The sequence below is a fragment of the Ictidomys tridecemlineatus genome, chromosome 6 (genome assembly GCF_052094955.1).
Source record: "Ictidomys tridecemlineatus isolate mIctTri1 chromosome 6, mIctTri1.hap1, whole genome shotgun sequence".
In the NCBI taxonomy this organism is placed as follows: Eukaryota; Metazoa; Chordata; class Mammalia; order Rodentia; family Sciuridae; genus Ictidomys; species Ictidomys tridecemlineatus.
In genome coordinates, this window is record NC_135482.1 from 65,899,235 (window position 1) to 65,919,609 (window position 20,375).

The 20,375-nt window shown below is 38.6% G+C and overlaps 1 protein-coding gene, 1 non-coding gene and 1 pseudogene across 2 annotated transcripts; all 3 read right to left on the bottom strand.

Annotated features, from left to right (window-relative positions):
- Positions 1–5,576: 5,576 nt before the first annotated feature.
- LOC101977095 (olfactory receptor 11A1) lies at positions 5,577–6,521 on the bottom strand. The gene has a single exon (XM_013358398.1). It carries the CDS (start codon positions 6,519–6,521, stop codon positions 5,577–5,579), a length of 945 nt encoding a protein of 314 aa, XP_013213852.1.
- Positions 6,522–12,748: 6,227 nt separating this feature from the next.
- On the bottom strand, positions 12,749–20,375 carry LOC101976821 (large ribosomal subunit protein eL15 pseudogene; annotated as a pseudogene).
- On the bottom strand, positions 16,236–16,336 carry LOC120888799 (small nucleolar RNA U13). The gene has a single exon (XR_005732484.1). It is a non-coding gene; the product is annotated as a small nucleolar RNA U13 (small nucleolar RNA).

A 20,375-nucleotide genomic window follows, 5' to 3' on the forward strand; every position in this document is an offset into this window, starting at 1 on the left:
ATACTGTCTATTATCTGAATTCTCTTTGTCCTTGATCTACCCTTACTTGTAGGTTGGCCTAATTATTTTGATTGATCTTATTTTATGTGCAGGGATATAGCTTGGAACAGCTTTCAGATGTAAAATCCTCTTGGAGATAATGTATCAGACAAGGCCTTTACTTCCTAGAAAAATGATATTCTGCTTTTTTAGAAAACTTGTTGATTTTTGGGGGGGAATGACATGGGGACTCTTGAGTTGATAGTAGGATGATGGTATGTAACCTTTTCTGATGAAACTATCAGTAGAGTTTTGAGAAGGTCATGCAGTATAGATATGAATGCATCCTGATCATAGGGTATTCTGTTGTCTTTTCTTCCTTATCCTTTTGAACTCCCTTATTTCCTGAGGAGGTATGATTTGTTCTGGACAAAAATTTCAATACATATCCAAAACAACGTCTTCTGAGGTTGATCCAAGAAAAAAGGGTTCATCTGTAATCTCAAGGATAAATAGCAGGGATATTCCAGATCCAGACTATAGCAGTAATATATCTACTTCACAGGATCACTGTAAGTATTAAATAGGTTAACAATAAAACACTGATAATAGTGGTGGTATATAGTAAGCACCCAGAAGAGATAAGCTATTAAGATCCCTTGCTGTAGTATCCTTGTTTTTCCCTTTCCTGAGAGGAAATGAAAGTCAGATTGGAAAAGGTTGCTGGTGTTGTTCACATCTAGGCCAAGGAACTGCCTCTACCCTCCTCCCCCTTGGCAGTGTTGAAATGCCAGGCCCCTTCTCTTTTCTACTGTCTATTATCTTTAGGGATCAAAGGAGACCTACCAAGTCCTTTATAAATGCTCACAACACAGATAAAGAAGACAAAGCTCATTAACCCCCACAATGCTGGGATGCAGGTACTGTCCTTGGTGCTGAAATCCTTGCTCTAGGTTTCTGGGGATGCATTCTCAAATTCATTCTTGCTCAGGCAGTTTCCTCTGGCCCCTTATTCCCCTTGTTCTGTAAAAACCGGATTTATTTTTCTTTAATTATTTGTTCACTTATAAAAATAATGATTGTAGCTCATTTCCTTTCCCTTTTCTCATCTTCCTCTCCTTTCTTTCATTTTTGACCAAGAATGATAATAGTATGAAAAGAATATGGACTTTGAAATTAAAAAAAAAGTTGGACCTTGAGTTCTGGATTCATTCCTTAAACAAATAATCTATCAGAGTCTCATTTTCCTCAACCATAAAATCGTGTAATAATATTGACATCACAGGTTGTTGAGAGGCTCTGAGGAGATGATAGACATGAAAGTGATCATCAAAAGTTCGTTAGTATTATTAGAGAGCATGAGGTCTTGGTTTAAGTTGAATAAATAGACATCATGAAGGGATAGTTTTCAGTAGATCAGTACTTTCTGAGAAGGTGCACAAATGTAATAGTGGTAATAGTGGTTATCTGAGACAGAAGACTTTTTAGATCATCTTGAATTACCTAGCAAGTCTGTACATGTGAAAGGGCACAGAGTGATGTTGACTTGGAGATGTGAAGGACAGACTACTGGCATATGCTGTTTATAATATTTAGAATAACTAATTGGTCTAGCATGCATCTACTGATGCTTCTTTCACTGATTAAATTAGTTCATCAACTATTTATTGCCCACTTTTCATGCAAGTTCTCCCTAGCTGATGGAAAATTGTTACAGGTAGAGCAAACAAACCACCACCACCACCACCACCAACAACAACAACAACAAAAAACCCAACAAAAACCCCAAACATGTAAAAAGGACCAATAGTTGGTTGCATTCAAAGAAACAAAAGGTGAAAGCATAGAACCTGAGGTTGTCAAGAAATATGTCTAAAGAGGCATGCAGGGTCAAATCAAATTAAGAAATTTGGCCTTTACTCTAAGGGTGCCTATGAGTATTAATTCAGGATTGGATTTTTTATAGGTGAGTGTGACTGAGAGATAGTAGGCAAGAAAATGGTTTAAGACTTTGAATTATATAATCTTATCTGGATAAGGAGAGAAGTTAAGACAGACAGGGGCTAACAGAGGTACAATAGAAATTATAGCAGGGGACTGAATGTCTTAATGGGACCAAAACAAGAATAGTGGGAACAATCAAGCAAGTGACCTGAAAGAATAAGAGGTTGGTGAGAAAAACGGGTGCCTGAGTTTATGGTTTCAGAGGTGAAACAGTTTGGATTTTATGGCAAAATCCAGGATGGCATCAGGGGAGTGGGCAACTGAAGAGGAGCAGAGGAGAGGCTTATTGGGTTCAGGAGGCTAGATCTTGGGTTGAATATGGATGTTTGAGTCACTCAGGGTAATAGAAGATCTTGGAATGAAGAGACAATTTATGAAACAAGTTCCAATATTTTCAAGAACAAGGGAGAGTGACAGAGGAGGAATGCTATGTATGCCTCAAATACACATTCCTCAAGGAAATAGAAAAATTTAACAGAAGGTGTGTGCATGTGTGTGGTGGTCTTGAAGTGCTGGTGAGAGATTGACTACTTTTAGATCTAGATATGCCTGGGTTTGGGAGAATGAATGGCTTCTATGTGTGGCCATTATTAAAGAGGTAATAAGAATGATGACCATGTGAATGTTTTTTCTGTGCTGGTTTTTAAGTCTTCATTATGCATGTACACAATACAAGCAACATAGGGTATTGTCTTTGGTGATTCTAATCTTTAAACAAATTGTATAACACTGGCAAATTATGCTACCACTTGTAATAGACATGTTTTTGAGGTTTATCTGTGTCGACACTCATTCTCATTCACATCAACTACAGCATTTCACTGCACGTTTTATAGCAATTTTTCGTTTGATGGACATTTAGATTTTTTCCAATTTTTGTTGTTCAGAAGATGCTGCTACGTGTTTGTGTCTTCTTTATCCTTAATATTCTACAGTTTTTCTTTGTGTCTAAGTGTGAATTTATATTTTATTTGGTATTTTTGAATGCATTTTATTGTATTTTTAATTTTTTGGTGCTAGGAACTAAACCCAGGGCCTCCTGCATGCTATGTACACAACAGAACTACATCTCAGTCCCTTGGGTACATTTTAATGAGAATTTGTATCTGGGATCAAATCATAGATAGGTCTGCTTCTTTTGCTTGTACCATGATACCAGCAGCATTTGACCAATGATTAAAAAGATGAGACTTTAAAAGGGAATTTCTAACTTAAGGAATAAGCAAAGGATGGCAGGGGATAGGTGGTGGGGCAGGTGAAACTTGGAGCTTTTTCAAAACTTCAAAAGAATACCATGAAAGCAACCAAATGCTCAGTGAAGACGTAGGGGCCCAAGCTTCTTGGATTCTGTACCTCCTATACATCTTGGAGTAGTCCCTAGTTCTTTCTGGGCTGTTTTCAATGCCCTTCATATATGAACTGAACAGAGACCTGTGGGCCTGGTGTGGGAGAAGCATCCTGAGGAGGGTGGTGTGCTCTTTGTCCTGGGATTTACTGTGTTCCTGGTTCACTCTAACCTGATCCTCCCACCAGGGCACTCACACACAGGATTTCATTTTTGACTTTAATGCAAAGAATAAGCATCATGGAGATATTTTTAATACTCAGAAATAGTCTAGGTCCTGTCCAGTTCCCAAGCAATGAGAGGAATTCAAACATCTTTTTCCCTTGCTCTCTATTACCACTCCACCAACACAGAGCAGCTTTCTATCCCTGATCCTCTCATGCCCTCAGATCTCCTCACTTGTCCTCTCCAATAAGTCTACCTGTCTTACTCCCACTACTCAGGATTATATCTTTTTACATTCCTCAGCATCTGCATTCCTTTTTTCTCACTCGTTTTTCCTACTATCAACCCCCTTACCTCTGAAAACCATGCCTTTTCCCTGCACAGATAATCAATTGTGGTATTTGTTAAATATGGATCCCTGGGCCCAATTTCTAGAAAGCCAGATAGTATAGATCTGGTTGCCCAGAAATCTTTATTTGTAAACATCATCATATCAATGGTTAATATACCATATACCAAGAAACACATCAATAAAGTTCAAATGAAAAAATTAGAAGTTTGTTTTGTGTGCTGGAGATTGAACCCAGGAACTTGTGTGTGTTAAGCATGCACTCTACCATTGAGCTACACCTGCAGATTTTTTCTGTGTTTTTTTTTTTTTTTTTTAAGAAACAGGGTTGTGCAGGTCAAAGTGTCCCACACCAGACACTGAGGCAGAAGGATCACAAATTCTAGGCCAATCTGAGCAACTTAGTGAGACTCTGGCTCAAAATTTAAAAAATGTCTGGGGATGTAGCTCAGTGGTAAAGCACCCCTGAGTCCAATCCCTAGAATTAGGATAATATATATATATATATATATATATATATATATATATACATATATATATATATATATATATATATATATTAGAGAGAGAGAGAGAGAGAGAGAGAGAGAGAGAGAGAGAGAGAGAGAGAGAGAGAACCTGCTATTCTTCTCAGCTGGCCCTAAACCCTTGTGCTCAAATGATTTCCCTGCCTCAGCCTCCCAAGTAGCTAAGACTGCTGGTGTGGTGGCATATGCCTGTAAACCCAGAAGCTCAGGAGGCTGAGACAGGAGGATCGCGAGTTCAAAGCCAACCTCAGAAAAGGTGAGGTGCTAAGCAACTCAGTGAGAGCCTGTCTCTAAATAAAATGCAAAATATGGCTGGGGATGTGGCTCAGTGGTCGAGTGCTCCCTGGAACAAAACAAAAAAAAAATTCCCCTCCACCCCAAGTAGCTAAGACTATAGTCACGCTCCTCTAGAACAATTTCCCCCCCCCACTTTTAATGCCTTAAAGATTCTCTGATAAAGCAAAATTTCAGAATCTTCTCATTGGGTTTGATTTGTTCTTCCTATCTCATTTAGTTTCCTCCTTCCTTTCTTCTATTACTTATTAGTCCAACATCAGTGACAAGAGAACTAATGGAAATTCACAGAGCAGTGGTTACTAATTGGCCTCCTGGGCTCCAGGCATGAGTGGCTTGAGCTCCTGCTTGACCTCTAACTGACCTTTGCTTTTCCATGGCAGAGCTCTGTCTGTGCAGTGGCAGTCCCTTTTAAGCCTGTCACTACCTATTCTACAGACTTTGGGCTTAAGAGTTTTTTTTTTTTTTTCATTTTGGAGATTTTGTTTGAATTGTGTCATGAGGTCTTACCTTAATTCTGGTTCTTATTATCATCTTCCTAATCCCCCTTTTCCTGTTTGCCGATGCCCTTACTTAGTCCTTGCCACCTTCAATTAAGAATCCGAAAATATTCCCCACCTGGCATTACTGCCCCATTCCCTCTTGAATTCTTTTCAGCACTAAGTCACTCATTTTTTTCAATTTAGATTTTTGGAATGTCTACGGTGATCAGGCCCCTACTAGGCATGTGGTTTTGATCCTTACCCAATTGCAGTGGGAAAATTGTTACCTTGTGTTGTGGGACTATGTTTAGTCCCACAGTCTCTACCTTTCCACTGCCATAGTCTCTAGTCCATCCAACTTTGAGGAAGGGGCTAAGTCGAAGTTGAGGAAAATGTCAATAACTGTCCTGTCCCTCTCAATAAGGCATGCCCTAGGATAGCTGTCCCCAGAGCTGACGAAGAGCACCCTTTACCTCTTGGTTCTTGAGACTGTAGATGATGGGGTTGACCATGGGAGTGAATACAGTGTAGAGGATAGTGAAGGCCTTTCGGAGCCAGGGTGCCATATGGTCTGTTGGAGCCACATAAACCACAATGAGGGTGCCATAAAACACTCCAACCACACTGAGGTGGGAGGAGCAGGTGGAGAAGGCTTTCTGTCTCCCGGGGCCTGGAGGTATTTGCAGCACAACCCTCAAGATGAAGGCATAGGATGTCACTATCAGCAGGAAGGGGGTCACTGTCAGGAAGCCCGAGATGCTAACTCCAGCTTCCCACATGACTCCCACATCCCCACAGAATAACCCTACAACTGGAGCGAAGTCACAAAAGTAGTGGTCAATCTCCCTGATGCCAGGACAAAGGGACAAGGGAGCTGCCAGGGCCAAAGTGAAGGCAGAGAAGAAGAAGCCACTGAGCCAAGAACCAGCAGCAAGGCAGCTACAAAACCAAGTGCTCATGAGGACAGGGTAGTGAAGGGGATGGCAAATGGCCAAGTAACGGTCATAGGACATGGCAGAGAGCAGAAGGCACTCAGCTGCAGCCAGTGAGGCAAACATGTAGAACTGAATAAGACAGTCAACCAGTGAGATGAAGTCTCTCCCTTCCAGGAAACTCCGTAACAGCCGAGGTGTGATGTTGGAGGTATAGCCAATCTCCAGCAGGGAGAAGTGGCAAAGGAAGAAGTACATGGGTGTGTGGAGTGTCCGACTGGAGGCCACAGCCAGCAGGATGAGGGTATTACCCCCGACTGTCACCACATAGATGGCTAGAAAGAGGGTGAAGGGAAGGAAGCCCAGGCTTTGCAGATCCCCAAATCCCACTAGGATCAGCCAGGTGGTCTGGTTCTCACTGTCACCACTGGACTGCTTCTTCATCTAGAGCTGAGCCCAAAAGAAGAGAGAAAGGTAACCAATATTGACCAATATCCTATAATGGCCACACTCCATGCTTGGCTTATTCATTTGTACATCGAAACAAGCACTGGAGACAATTCTTATTGTTTCCTATTTATAGAAAAGAAACTGAGGCCCAGTGAGTTTAAGTCAATTATTCATGGCCCACTATGGTAGAGCCATGCTTCAAAACCAAGTTGGCTTGACTCCAAAGCTCCTGTGCAAAATACTGTTCTAGGTGCTTTCCTAAACCTTTTCTGAGTGATAAAAATGTCAGAATTAGCATCATAGCACTCTCCCATTGGCAGGCACTCTTAAGAGCACTAACAGGAGAACCACATCTGTGAATTGTTCTGGAAGGGTGGGAGTGGCACCCAGGGAGGGAAGTGGTTCTACTTTGAAATCATGTGCATTCCTAAGGCAGCCACTTGTCTCTATTTTCCCTCTCCAATAAAGTCAGACTGGAAATCCAGTTAAGCAATCTTTATCATCTACTCTGTGGGAGAAGCACTATAGAAATATCTGAAGTAGCCCAGATCCCAGCCCCTTGGGCAGCCATTCTTTCTTCTTAGATAAGTGGCCTGGTAACCTTTTGTAAAATCATTTTCAAAATTTTCCCAGTCTCTGGTCAGTTTTTCAGAAGCTAAGGATTCTTTATTTTTCTTGATTCTCCTGCCCTATATTCTCCATACAGGTAAAATGCTCAATTTAGCTCAGCTAACTCTGAGTTCATTAGAAATTTCCACCCTAGTACAGGTTTTCTTCTTTTAGTTTCTTCAGTACTAACTTACCACCAAGCATACAGGGGACCCTGATAAGTACTTAGGAAGGAATAAATAAATGGACTAAGGAATTAGTTACAATAATTTTCCATCACCAAATTGTCATGGAAAAATGCAGCATGTGACACCTAATCCTTGTGCCAGAGAAAGGGGCATAAATGACTACCAAGAGAGATAAGGGATCTATGATTCCTCTGCTAAATGAGGGAATATTGAACTATTGCCACTCAGAACTTGAGATAGAACTATGAGAATAGAGGTGGAAGTCAAAGAGGGATGTGTGTGTGTGTGTGTGTGTGTGTGTGTGTGTGTGTATGTGTATGATAGGAGGAGGAAACCAGAATGCCCAACAGGATACAAAGTCTCTACATTTTTAAAGTTGAAAAAGATGCCATTCCACATTAACAGATGGCAGCAAAAACACAAGGCTTTTGTTTCTGCCTTGGCCCTACCTTTTCCTCTGGGCTACATCATGCAGACACATATTCAATCACATGATGGTACAGAGATAGAATGCTTTCATATGTATTTGGACATATTTTGCCTTTTGTATACTAGTGACTTCTTAAAAAGCCAGGAAGAAATTTCAGAGTGAAACTGGATACTTGATTTAGCAGAGATCAACTGACCTCAAATTTCTCAAGTGACTGGACTCTGAACTAGTGCTTTTGATCAAAAGTTATTATCACCTTTGAATTCACCTTAGTGAATTCAGTCTTGATCCCTGGTGAAATTCTTAAATAGATGTTCTGTAGGATTGTTGGAAATCTCATCAGGGATCACCAGGAGCTTTGTAGTGCTAATCATAATGTGAAACTTGCACTTGTTCTTTATTGAGAGCTTTACAACATCAAGAGCCAGGAGTAGAAAAAGGACATATTAATTTCAGTAAAAAGAGAAGGCAATGATTGTGTGCTTAAAGGTAACGCTCTTAGTTTTGCTACTATATACCAAAATTATTCATTAATGATTCTGAAAACCTGGAAAAAGCTGTAAAGAGAAGGTATAAAGAGAAGGTGCTGGAGATCTCATCTCCACATGTTTTAGCAGTGACTTCAATAGACAGTAAAGATTCATGGCCCCTCAAACTTCAGATGATAAGAAATGAAGTGGGGAAACCAATGTTATAGGTGGCAGAATTGTAATTCAAAACAATCTTGCCTTGGAACACTAAACTTAAAAGATGAAATTTAACAGGGTCACATATAAAAATCTGCATGTGAGCACTAATGATTAGCTGAAAAAATACAAGAAAGATAAGAGCTGATTTAACAGCCATTTTATGTAAAAATAACTTGGATTTATTTTGTTAATTATCATCAGTTAGGATTTGAAAACAGTAAAATAGGAGGAATATATAAAAAATGTGGATGTGCTTATGCCAGTAATCCCAGCAACTCAGGAAGCTGAGGCAGGAGGGTCACAAATTTGAAAGCAGCCTCAGCAACATGGCAAGGCCCTAAGCAACTTAGTGAGACCCTTTCTCAAAAAAAAAAAAAAAGATAATGGGGAGTGGACATGGGGAGAATGTGAATGTGGTGAGGTGGAAAAGACAAAACTATTGGAAGGATACAAAAGAAGCTTTCAAATATTTGAGGGAATCTTATGAGAAAGAGATAACATAGTTAATCTATACAAGTGCAGAAAGCAGAATGAGGACCAAAGAGATGGTGGTGGTGGAAAGCCTCTGATAACCCATCTGTGCTGTTTTCCTAAAGGTGATTTTTAAAAGTGATGCTGTAGATTGAATCCAGGGCTTTGTACATGTTAGGCAAGTGCTCTACCACTAAGCTATAACCCTAGCTCAACCTAAGGTGATTCGTAAGGAGCTAAATATGGTTATTTATAGCATTATTTTGGGGGTATGAAAATAAGGTAAGGCTGAGGGAGCAGGGTTGGAGTGGGGGAATAGATTTTCTTCCTAGAGCTTCCAGAATTGTGTTGGCAAATATGGGTCTCGTCCACTGGAACCTCTTGGAAAAAATAAGACATTAAAGAAATATGGTAAGCTCTCTCTCATCTCAGTTTAGGTTGGGTCAGAGAGGGACCTCTCTGTATGCAGAGAACATTGTTGGCCCAGACAAACTCTAGATACTCAGATTCAGTGGAGAAGGGGGCTAACCTGCTTCAGGATTGGAGTTAACTTCTTTTCTGGATGTCTTTATCCCTGGACTAAATTCTTCTGACAGCTGAAAGATCTGTGGACTTTTTGCTTCTCTCCTGTGGAACTCCCCGAGCCTTGGTTCCCCCAACTCAGGGTATTCACAGAAGACTGATGTCCCTATTCTGTGTGTGCTGCTATGGACACACTGCTTTTTATAGAGCAGGATGGCTTCCTTCCCTTGTGAAGGCTGGAGAAGAGCCTCCTTGGAGAGGAGATGTAGCTGGGAGCCAACTGGAGCAGCTGCATCTGTGCTTTGGTTCCAGGGGAATGTTCTGTTCCACAAGAGAGTACCTCCAGGTGTTTCACATGATTCTAATAACCTCCTCCTTATGAGCAGGGAAAGACAGGCAAGACAGATGAATAGCCACAATTAAAGCCAGCATTAATCTAGTACTTTATGATTTATGAAACAAATACTAACTTATTTAATAAGTATTCAATTCTTAGAATGAACTCTAAGGAGACACGTGAGTATGCTTTGATTTGTTCTTGCAACATTGGGATAGATTAGCAAGAACATGACCTCTAAATATTGAATTAACAGTCTTTCTGCTCTACTATGGGTTAAGACGCTAAGTTTAGCTTCAATCTTTTAGCAGGGAGGAGGTGGGGGAAACTGCTATATAATTATTTGTATAAAATTTGTTCCATTTAGTTTGACAGTTTAACATCATAGATGAGAATAAAACCGGGTCAGGTCTCTTCAAGATAAAGGAGGCAGATAGTAAAATGCAGCTGAACAACAAACATGAGTTAAGAAGACCTGCTGCAGAAATACAACGCTGAGTCCCTCCCATATGAAGAGGACCACACAGGGTCTGAGGCTGGTTTTCCTAGTAAACCCACTAGCCTGGTTCTTCCTGGAAGAAACTGAACATGTGTCTCTCTTGGCAGAAGAGGCAGGATGGAGAGCCCTGGATGAGGAAAACCTGACTTTAAGGAAGTAATTAGCATATTTCAATCAAGGAAGTCGCTGAGAATAAAATATAGAGGCATAGGTCTTGGATTGTGTAAAGAGCCTGAGGGAGATAATAGCTGAGAGAAAGAATAAGACCCTTTTCTGAGTAGAAAGGAAAGGCAATAATTAGTGACTTAAATTTTATGATAATAGTGATAAAAGTACCCAATTTGTGCTTAAAAGTTTGTTTTAATTTTAGTTCTTTTTTTGAAGTGTTATGTGTGAGTTTAAAACAGAAATGAAGAATCTACATGCTGTTTTTTTTTTCTTTTTGTGATAGTGGGGATAACCTAGGTCCTTGCATGGTCTCAGCAAATGCTCTACCTCTGAGCTATATCCCTATCCCTAGGCCTTCTTATTTTTGATTTTGAAACAAGATATGAATTGAACCAGGAATTGAACACAGGGATGCTTAACTACTTAGCTACATCCCTCGTCCTTTTTATTTTTTATTTTGAGACAGACTCTTACTAAGTTGCTTATAGCCTCACTAAGTTGCTAAGTCTGGCCTTGAACTTGCAATCCTCCTGCCTCAGCCTCCAGAGTCACTGGGATTACAGGCATGCCCCACCATGCCTGGCTCTTTTTTATTTTTTATTTTGAGATACAATTTCCCTAAGTTGCCCAGGCTGTCCTTGAACTTGAGAACCTTCTGCTCCAAACTCTTGAGTCACTGGAATTATAGCTGTACACCACTGTGCATAGCCTGTATGCTATCTTTTTGGTATTGTTATGTTTTTGTATAAACATATCATTACATTAATTAATTCAATAAATATTTCTTGAGTGCTAAGGGCCTGTCAACTATTGTTCTACGACTGTAGATAGAAAGCAGCAAACAAAACAAGATTGGTTTCAAGCATGTGTTTACTACTTTAAGTTACCCATACTTTGATGATAATGGGTCCACAATTCCTTCACCCTTTTCACCCAGCAGCCACTTTCCTGAATACAACCATTCTACCTGGGAGAAAATTCCTCTTCATTGGACCAGCTTCTTGTAATTGATATAAGCATCAGGAAAGAAGGGAGAGAATATAAAGAGCAGGACGTAGTAAAACCAGGTAGCAAAATAATAATACTAAAAGAGACCCTTTATTGAATAATTTCTAGGTGTGAGAAACTCTAAGAATTTTACAGAATTATCTCATTGAAGCTTCTCAAGAATTGAACTTGCAATCCTCCTGCCTCAGCCTCCAAAGTCACTGGGATTACAGGCATGCCCTACCATGCCTGGCTCCTTTCCATTTTTTATTTTGAGACACGATCTTCCTAAGTTGCCTAGGCTGGCCTTGAAGTTAAGAACCTTCTGCTCCAGACTCCTGAGTCACTGGAATTATAATTGTGCACCACTGTGCACAGCCTATATGCTATTTTTCCTGAATACAAGGAGGTAGTTATTATTCTTTTAAATTTTTTTTAGTTGTCAATAGACTTGTGTTTTATTTATTTATATATGGTGCTGACAATCAAACCCAGTGCCTCGCACATGCTAGGCAGACACTCTACCACTGAGCCACCACCCCAACCTTGTTATTATTTTCTATGATTTATGTATATCAGATAACTATGGCACAGAAAGAAATACACTGTCCAGGATCACAAAGTTAGTAAGTGGTGAAGACAAAATTCAGACCTGACATTTCAGATTTCAGTTTTGCCTTTGAATAAGAGAAGGGTACATAGAAGATCTTAAGAAAAAGAAGAAAACCATGATTTGACCTGAAAATATGATCAAGTTGGACCATAAAATCTATGCTTGCCACCTCCAGGTATTGCAGAATAGACACAGATGTGCACACTTACATAAAATGTGTCCTAGCTTGGCTCCTATTGATTATCAAGGTTTCATCCTGGAAAAAATTTAAAGTAGATGTTATCAAACAATGGCCTCAGTCATTAACAAGGTCTCAATACAGCACCCTTATAATACCCCACTATGAGCATTAAAACTTCCTGGTGAGCCATGAAGTTGCAAAATGAGATTGCAGATAAGGACATGAACTAATACTCTTAATAAGGCTGTTAACTAAATTCAATAAAGTGTTGGAGGATATTAAATAAAAATAAAGTTTTTTTTAAATAACTGATCATCCTAAACCATCCTTCATGAAAATCATTAGATAGCAAGACCATCTGTCTTTTAAGACTAGTCTTGGTAAAAAAGCCACATGTCAATAGCACATATGAATTAAGATGACTTTATTATTTTAAAATATATTTTCTTCCAGTATTTCATATGCACATTTTTTCTTCTTTTGTCCCCAATTGCTTATTAGGTATGAACTTTACAAACATCATACTTCTAATAGCGGTAATGGTGGAGCTGGAGAGTATCGTGCCTTCTCAGAGCTGCATGGCAAGAACTACCAATAGTGTGGTGGAACTTGTGGCCCTTTCCAAGGCCATGACTCTTATGGCCTGCAAATGTTAGGCTGGGCATCTCCCTGAGCTTGTGGACTAGTGTGGTGACCCATTGCGTGTCAGGATTTCTTCTGATAGCTTTATGGAATGGATCAATGAAGATAACCTCAAAAAATTTGTATGTGGAATCTTCATCAACCCAATAAGAATTCAGGACTCTCAGAGCCCCATATTGGTGTCTGGCTCCCTCCTCAGCAACAGACTGAAGGCTTTTCAAGCAAACTTTAGCTGGTTAACACCATGATGGACAGGCTTGCCATAAAGTGGCACCCTTAGGAAATGTGTGTTTGCCGCCACCAGGGCGCACAGGAATCCTATATATGATATAACCTTGCTTGACCTGTATCCCAGTCTTCACGCCTTATCTGGCCGAGTGGGGTGGGGAGCCCTGTGGGGTGCAGAGAGCTTGTGGTACTGCCAGCAGCAGACCCTCAGAAGAAAATGCATCACATCTGACTGCTCCTTCCTCCATAGTTCCTAGATGTACTTGTATGCCCTGGTCTTGGCTTACTCGATGGCTGCCACCAGACCGAAAGGCTGTACATTTTTTTCACATAGGTTTAATTGTCATGTGTACAATTTGAATCCCAATATTTTACCTAATATTTTATTATAAACATTTTATATATCTATTTAAAATCATCATAGAATATTCATTATGTAAATGTAGCATAATTTGCCAATTTTTTTTCACTGAAGCCTTGAGTTGAGAGGGACCCTAAACCATATATATTCTAACCTTCCACTAAGCTAGGAGGTAATTTATTCTGCTTTAATCTATGTCCACTCATAAGAAGACATTATCTTTTGGGGTATCCTATTCATTCAACAAATAAACATCAATATGAGGCATTATTGATGTGCAAGACGTGGGATCTCTCTGGAGATTAACTATGGTACAGTATTGAATGTGTAATAACTATAACAAAAGAGCTACATAGTTATTGAAATTACAAAGAAGGGAGTAAAAATTTTAATGGAGAGAGTGAGATATGTTCTAGACTTTAGAGGGTAGTCAAGGTTTTAGTAAGTTGAAAATCAGGGAAAAGGTCTTCAACTTCCTCCGATGAAAGAGTAATGGATATCTGAGCAGCCCTCCTGCTGGGAACAACTACAAAATAGACCAAATATATAAAATATCTGTTTTTAGCTATTGAAAAACACAACAGAATTGTAATCCCTTAGAAAAGGGAAGCTATTGAGATGAACTCTACTATCATGTTAGTTTTCTGCCTTGACATGCTTTCTAGATCTTGGTTCTAGGAGGGACAGAGCATGATTGTTTTGCTGAACTGAAGAGACAGCAATCAGTTTGTGAAGGCAGAGACGGCTTGAGTTTGTAGGGCAGAGAAAAGGGAGTTATGCAGAGAAGGAGTTCTAGAACCTGAATAAGGAGGAATTCCTATGAAACTTTGAATATTACTAGGAGCTGTAAGTTAGGAAACTACTGGAATTCGTAGAGAGTGAGAGAGACAATAAACCACAGTCAAGAAATCTCATGGAAAATCTGAAGCATTCAGTAAGTACCTCAGAAAGTCCACACCTCGGGAATAGCGATTAATTATCCTAAGAATAAAGGATGATCTGAATCTGTCCTAACAAAGCTTAGATATAAAGATTCAACTGAAACCTCAAGTATATTAACTGTCTGTAAATACAAAGCCAAAACTCTTTAAAGGAAGACAACAAAATCCAGACACTCAACCACAGAACATCTATCATACCCACCATTAAATAAAACAAATACAAAGAAATAGATGAATGTGACCATTCACTAGGGCAAAATAGAGCAACAAAGGACAACAGCAAGTGGCAGAAGAGGAAACTCTGGGCCTTCTTTCCTCCCCTAAAACATGGATTTAATACTACTTAAACCGGTTACCATTGTGAAAAATCCAGAAAACAGTTAAGAGGTTCATGCACCAAATGTTATCTCGAAGCCAAACCATCAAAGTCTAGTAAGAAAATTTCCAGCATTCACTTACCAGAGTCTTTTTAACTAAGGTGGCACAGCAGGATCAGGAGAAAACGACTAGTTCCTCACTTCTTCCTGGAAGGCGAAAGGAATGAAATGTACTTCCAACATTCTGAATTTTTGGGGTGCTGCTGTGGGCTTGGTTTCTGTATTGCCTAAACTAAGCATTGACAGGAACAGGGCTTCGATTGTGGATGATTAAGAACAAAGGCAATCAATGTGGTTTGGTCCAGCACTAGTCTTGCAGTCATCATAGACTGACACTAGGTGGAACTCCAGTACAGCAACTTTCCTCTCTCTTTTGTGGGCATTGGGGATTGAGCCCAGGGCCTTGCACATGCCAGGCAAGTGCTCTATCACTGAGCTGTAACCCCAGAACCAGTACAACAATTTTCTATACCACCAGAGAAGCTCAGTATCACAGACAGATACAAAGAAGATCTCCTAAGTAAAAATCAGCCAATCTCTCCAATTAGGAGATATCATATATGAACTCAGAAAACATGAATCCTCAGAAAAGGCTTGAAGGGGATTGAGATTCTCTAATTGGGCTGCATGGAGAAAGTCCTCCTGTATGAAAGCAGACATCAAAAACTAGGAACAGTAATTGGTTTTCAAATACTAAAGTCTCAATAATAAACAATAATATACAAAGAAACAGTGAAACAGCATATTTAAAGGAACAATTAAGTCTCTAAAAACTGACTTTAAAGAAGGGACAATATATGAATGAATGTGAAATACAATACAAATATAGAATTGAGCATAAAATGTTAGTGTGATTTTTAATCAAATGTTATAAACTGAACATCTATTTAACAAGTACTCAGACCAATAAATAGAGTGTAACTAGACTGCCAGAAGGTCCCTTCCTGACTGCAGCCCTCTTCATTCCCAGATATAACCACTATCCTCACTTATATGGTGATTATCTTCCTTACATTTCTTTACAATTTACAACTTAGCTATGCAAGCATGCAAATGTAATTTGTCTTTCTTGCTTTCTATCCAAAATTGAGTCTCTCTGTGTGCCTTCTTTTTTGAGATGAGTTATTTTATTCAAAATTATTTATGACCTGAATCTTCACAGCTTTTTCATTTTTGGTGCTGTATTCTATAGTGAGACTTGTACCACAATTTATTGATTTTTGGTGGGGGTGGGTACTGTGGATTGAACTCAGGGGCACTTGATGACTGAGCCACATCCCCAGCCCTATTTTGTATTTTATTTAGAGACAGGGTCTCATTGAGTTGCTTAGTGCCTCGCTGTTGCTGAGGCTGGCTTTGAACACGAGATCCTTGTCTCAGCCTCCCGAGATGCTGGGATTACAGTTATGTGTCACCATGCCTGGCTTGATCTTGCTCTTTAAAATTTTTTATGAATATTACTTTAAAACAGATGGGTAATGTGCTGATGTAACAAGATTTGATGGAGGCACATCTCATACAGTGTTGTGAAAACCCAGTCACCACCCTTATGAACCACAAAAAGATCTGCCCATTATACTTCCTTTTTCCCTCTTTTTTTTTTTGGGGTACTGAGTATTGAACCTATAGTACTTTACCACTGAGTTAAGTCCCCAGTCCTTTTTTATTTTTTATTTTGAGACAGGGTCTCACCAAGTTGCTGAGGGTCTTGCTAAGTAGCTGAGGCTAGCTTTGAACTTGTACCTGCCTCAACCTCCTGAGTCGCTGGGATTACAGGCATGTACCACTATGCCCTGATATCCATTACACTCTTAATACACATTGGGTTATTAATATTTTGGGGGATTACCAACATCATAGGCATGAAAAGTTTTTTTCTTTTTTATTGATGCATTATAATTATAAAACAGTGGAATTCATTGTGATACATTTGTACGTAGGCATAATATTGTTTGAACAATTTCACTGCTCATTATCTCCCCTTTCCCTTCACTTCTCTCTTTTCAATCCTCCAAATTCCTATTTACTCTACTGGTCTATGTTTATTCGATAAGTATCCTGGGACATGTGCATGAATTTCTTTAGTTTGCAAATGTAGGAGTGAAACTTCTAGGTCCTACAACTTTCTTTTTATTTTATTTTATTTTATTTTGAGAGATAGAGAGAGAGAGAGAGAGAGAGAGAGAGAGAGAGAGAGAGAGAGAGAGAGAGAGTTGTTTAATATTTATTTTTTAGTTTTCGGTGGACACAACATCTTTGTTTGTATGTGGTGCTGAGGATTGAACTCCAGGCCGCACACATGCCAGGCGAGTGCGCTACTGCTTGAGCCACATCCCCAGCCCACAACTTTCATATTTTCTTATTTACTAGGTAATGCCAACATGTTTCCAATGTAGTTGCACAAATTTTTCTCCTTCCAGAAGACATAATAGTCCTTATTATATTAGTTTTGTCAGATTTTTAGTTTTTTGGCTAATCTGGTAGTTGCATAGTAATAGCACATGGAGATGTTAATTTAAATTTATGTGATTACTAATGAAGTTGAATCCACCTTGATATTTTTATTGGCTACTTGGATTTCTGTTTTGTGAAGTGTTAGCTCAAGCTTTTCATTCATTTTTTTTTTTGTGTGTGGAGGTTTCTGTATTTTTAATTTTTTTAGTTGTAGATGGACACAATATGTTTATTTTATTTATTTATTTTTATGTGGTGCTGAGTATTGAACCCAATGCCTCACACATGGTAGGCAAGTGCTCTATCAGTGAGCTACAACCTCTGCCCAACTTTCTGTCTTTTGTTTATGAGTTCCATATATATTCTAAATATAAATTTTAAGTCTTTATATTAGTTACATATATCTCTTTTTATTTTGTGACTTTTATAGTATCTTTTGTTGAACCAAAGTTCATATTTCAATGTGAGTAGACTTATCATGATATATTTTTTTGATGGCATTAGAAGTTGGCATTGGAAAAGTGTTTTCCATTTAATTTTATAAATATATGGTCACGTATTCAGAGTTTTGCTTACTCTGAAGTCATAGATCTCTTTATTTTCTTTCTCTTTTAAAAATATCTTTTTAGTTGTAGATGGACACAATACCTTTATTTTATTTGTTTATTTTTATGTGGTGCCGGGGATCAAACCCAATGCCTCATGCATGCTAGGCATGTGCTCTACCACTGCGCCACAACCCCGGCCCTTTCTTTATTTTCACCTAAATATTTTACTTTACTTTTTCCTTTTAGCCATGAATCTATTTGCAATTGATCTATGTTTATATTGTAATGTAGAGCTCATATTTCTTTATTTTCCCTGTATGATTATTATATTGCTGAACAATTTATTGAAAAATCTGTTCTTTCCCTATTGCTCTTTAATGTTACTATAATCATAAATCTAGGTCTATAAATGTGTAGGTATGTTTCTGGTTATTCTATTATGTTCCATTGGCCTATTATTAACTTATATACTTGCATTAATAACAATATATTAATTAAGATTACTTCATATTAAGTCTTGATATCTGGTAGAACAAGAATTCTTACCTAGTTCTTCGATGGTATTCTAGGCTATTCTTGGCTTACATATTTCCATTTAATTTTATAAATACATGGTCACGTTGCATTAAAAAGATGTTGAAATTTTAACTGTGATTGCTTTGAATCTGTAGCTCAGTTTGGGGATAATTTGCATCTTTACAATGTTAACTCTTCCCAGACAGTAATGTAATATGTATTTCATTATTTTGTATATCTCAATGGGGGGTCATAGAAGGTTTATGTATCTTTCACTGTGGGCATTCATGTAGTTTAAAATTGTGATGATAAAGTAATTGGTAATTCTTTAAAATTTTATTCTTTAACTGTTGTTATATAGAAATAAAATTGATTTTTGTATATTGATTTTATACCTAGCAACCTTGCCAAACTTTCTCCTTCTACTTTCTCTTTGCCTTCCTCTTTCTTTCCTCTTCCTTCTGTCCTCCTCCTTTTTTCACTGAGGATAGAACCCAGGGCTGGCCTCATGCATGGTAGACATGTGTTCTACCACTAGACTATATTGCCAGTCCTTTTTATTTTTTATTTTGAGACAGGAGCTCCCTAAATTATCCAGGCTGGCCTGAACTTGTGATCCTTCTGCCTCAGTCTTGCAATTAGCTGTGGTTACAGTTGTGCACCACCACACTCAACTTAAGCTTTATAATTAATTTCAATAGTTTGTCTATTGGAATTCTAGATTTTATGTATACATTCACTTAAGAATAGAGTCAGTTTTTTTCCTCCTTAATTTTCATAGTGTTTATCCTTTCCTTGCCTAACTTTATTTCCTTGGAGCTCTGATACAATGCTGATAAAATGGGATATATCAGTCATTTTGGTGTTCATGATTTTAAAGGGAAGCTTTAAATAAATCTTTTCAAGATTTTATCAGTATGTAGATGTTTGCTGTAGGTGTTTGTAAGTACTGTTCGTCTGGTTGGAGATGTTTCATTTTATTCTTCCTTTGTTAGTAGTTGTTCTTAAAAATAATGAATGGATGTTGAATTTTATAAAACACATTTTTTAAAATGACTTGGGTAGTCATGTAGTTTCTACCCTTTTTCTTTCAGTGAATTAAATTATAACGACTGATTTTTTTTTCTCATTTTGGGAAGAAAAAACAACGTTTTTTCTCTCTCTTCTGTCTCAAATAGTCACTCAACATAACACTACAGACACTGAACCCAATTCTGATACTACTGAGGTAGGGGAAATAGGTAGTCAGAGCAGGAAAGGATGATGAGGGGTTAAAAAGAAGGATGGATCTCCGGATTACAATTTGAAGTATGCTCCACCTTTCGAGGAATGCTCCAGTGTGTCAAGCAACATTTGTTTCCCAAAAGGGACATAAGATTCCATTTGCACAAAAAAAACAATTATGCAACTCAGCCTGAGCCTATTAAAATCTTAAGGATGGGTTACAAGGGGTCATTTGACTTCCCCTCAAGTGACTTTAAAGGAGAGACCAAGGTGGCAATCTTGCCCCTCCCATGTACCACGCAGAGAGTCCAAAGCTTCTCTCTTCCACTCTCTTTTTAATAAAACTCCTGTCTCTTTCTTACCTGTTGTTCTGTGGTGTTAAATCTTTAATTCTGTGGAACACGAACTGAATCTCAATTTCTGCCGGTAATACTATCTACCTGGAGATAGCACAGATGGTTGAGGTTGAGGACTCAGTTGCATGAGGTTACTCTGCTCCCATTTTATGATTATTATTATTTTTTGGTACTGGGTATTGAACCCAGGGACGCTTTTTCACTGAGTCACATCTCTAGCCCTTTTTATTTTCTTAAGAAATTTGAGAAAGGGTCTTACTAAGTTGCTTAGGGCCTGGATAGATTGCTAAGGCTGGCCTTGAACTTGCAATCTTCCTTCTTCAGCCTTCAGAGTCTCTGGGATTCCAGGTATGTGCCATCCCTCCTGGCTCCCAGTCCCCATTTTCGATGGCAATCACAAGTAGTATCCCATCACCTACATTTCTGTACCTTGTCTCTGTTTCTCTCTTTCAAATATCTAACTCCAAAAAGTAGACATTGTTGTTACTATTTTTCCTTACAGGTCAT

Coding starts and splice junctions, on each gene's coding strand:
- LOC101977095 (XM_013358398.1), bottom strand. CDS start 6,521: ATGAAGAAGCAGTCCAGTGGTGACAGTGAGAACCAGACCACCTGGCTG.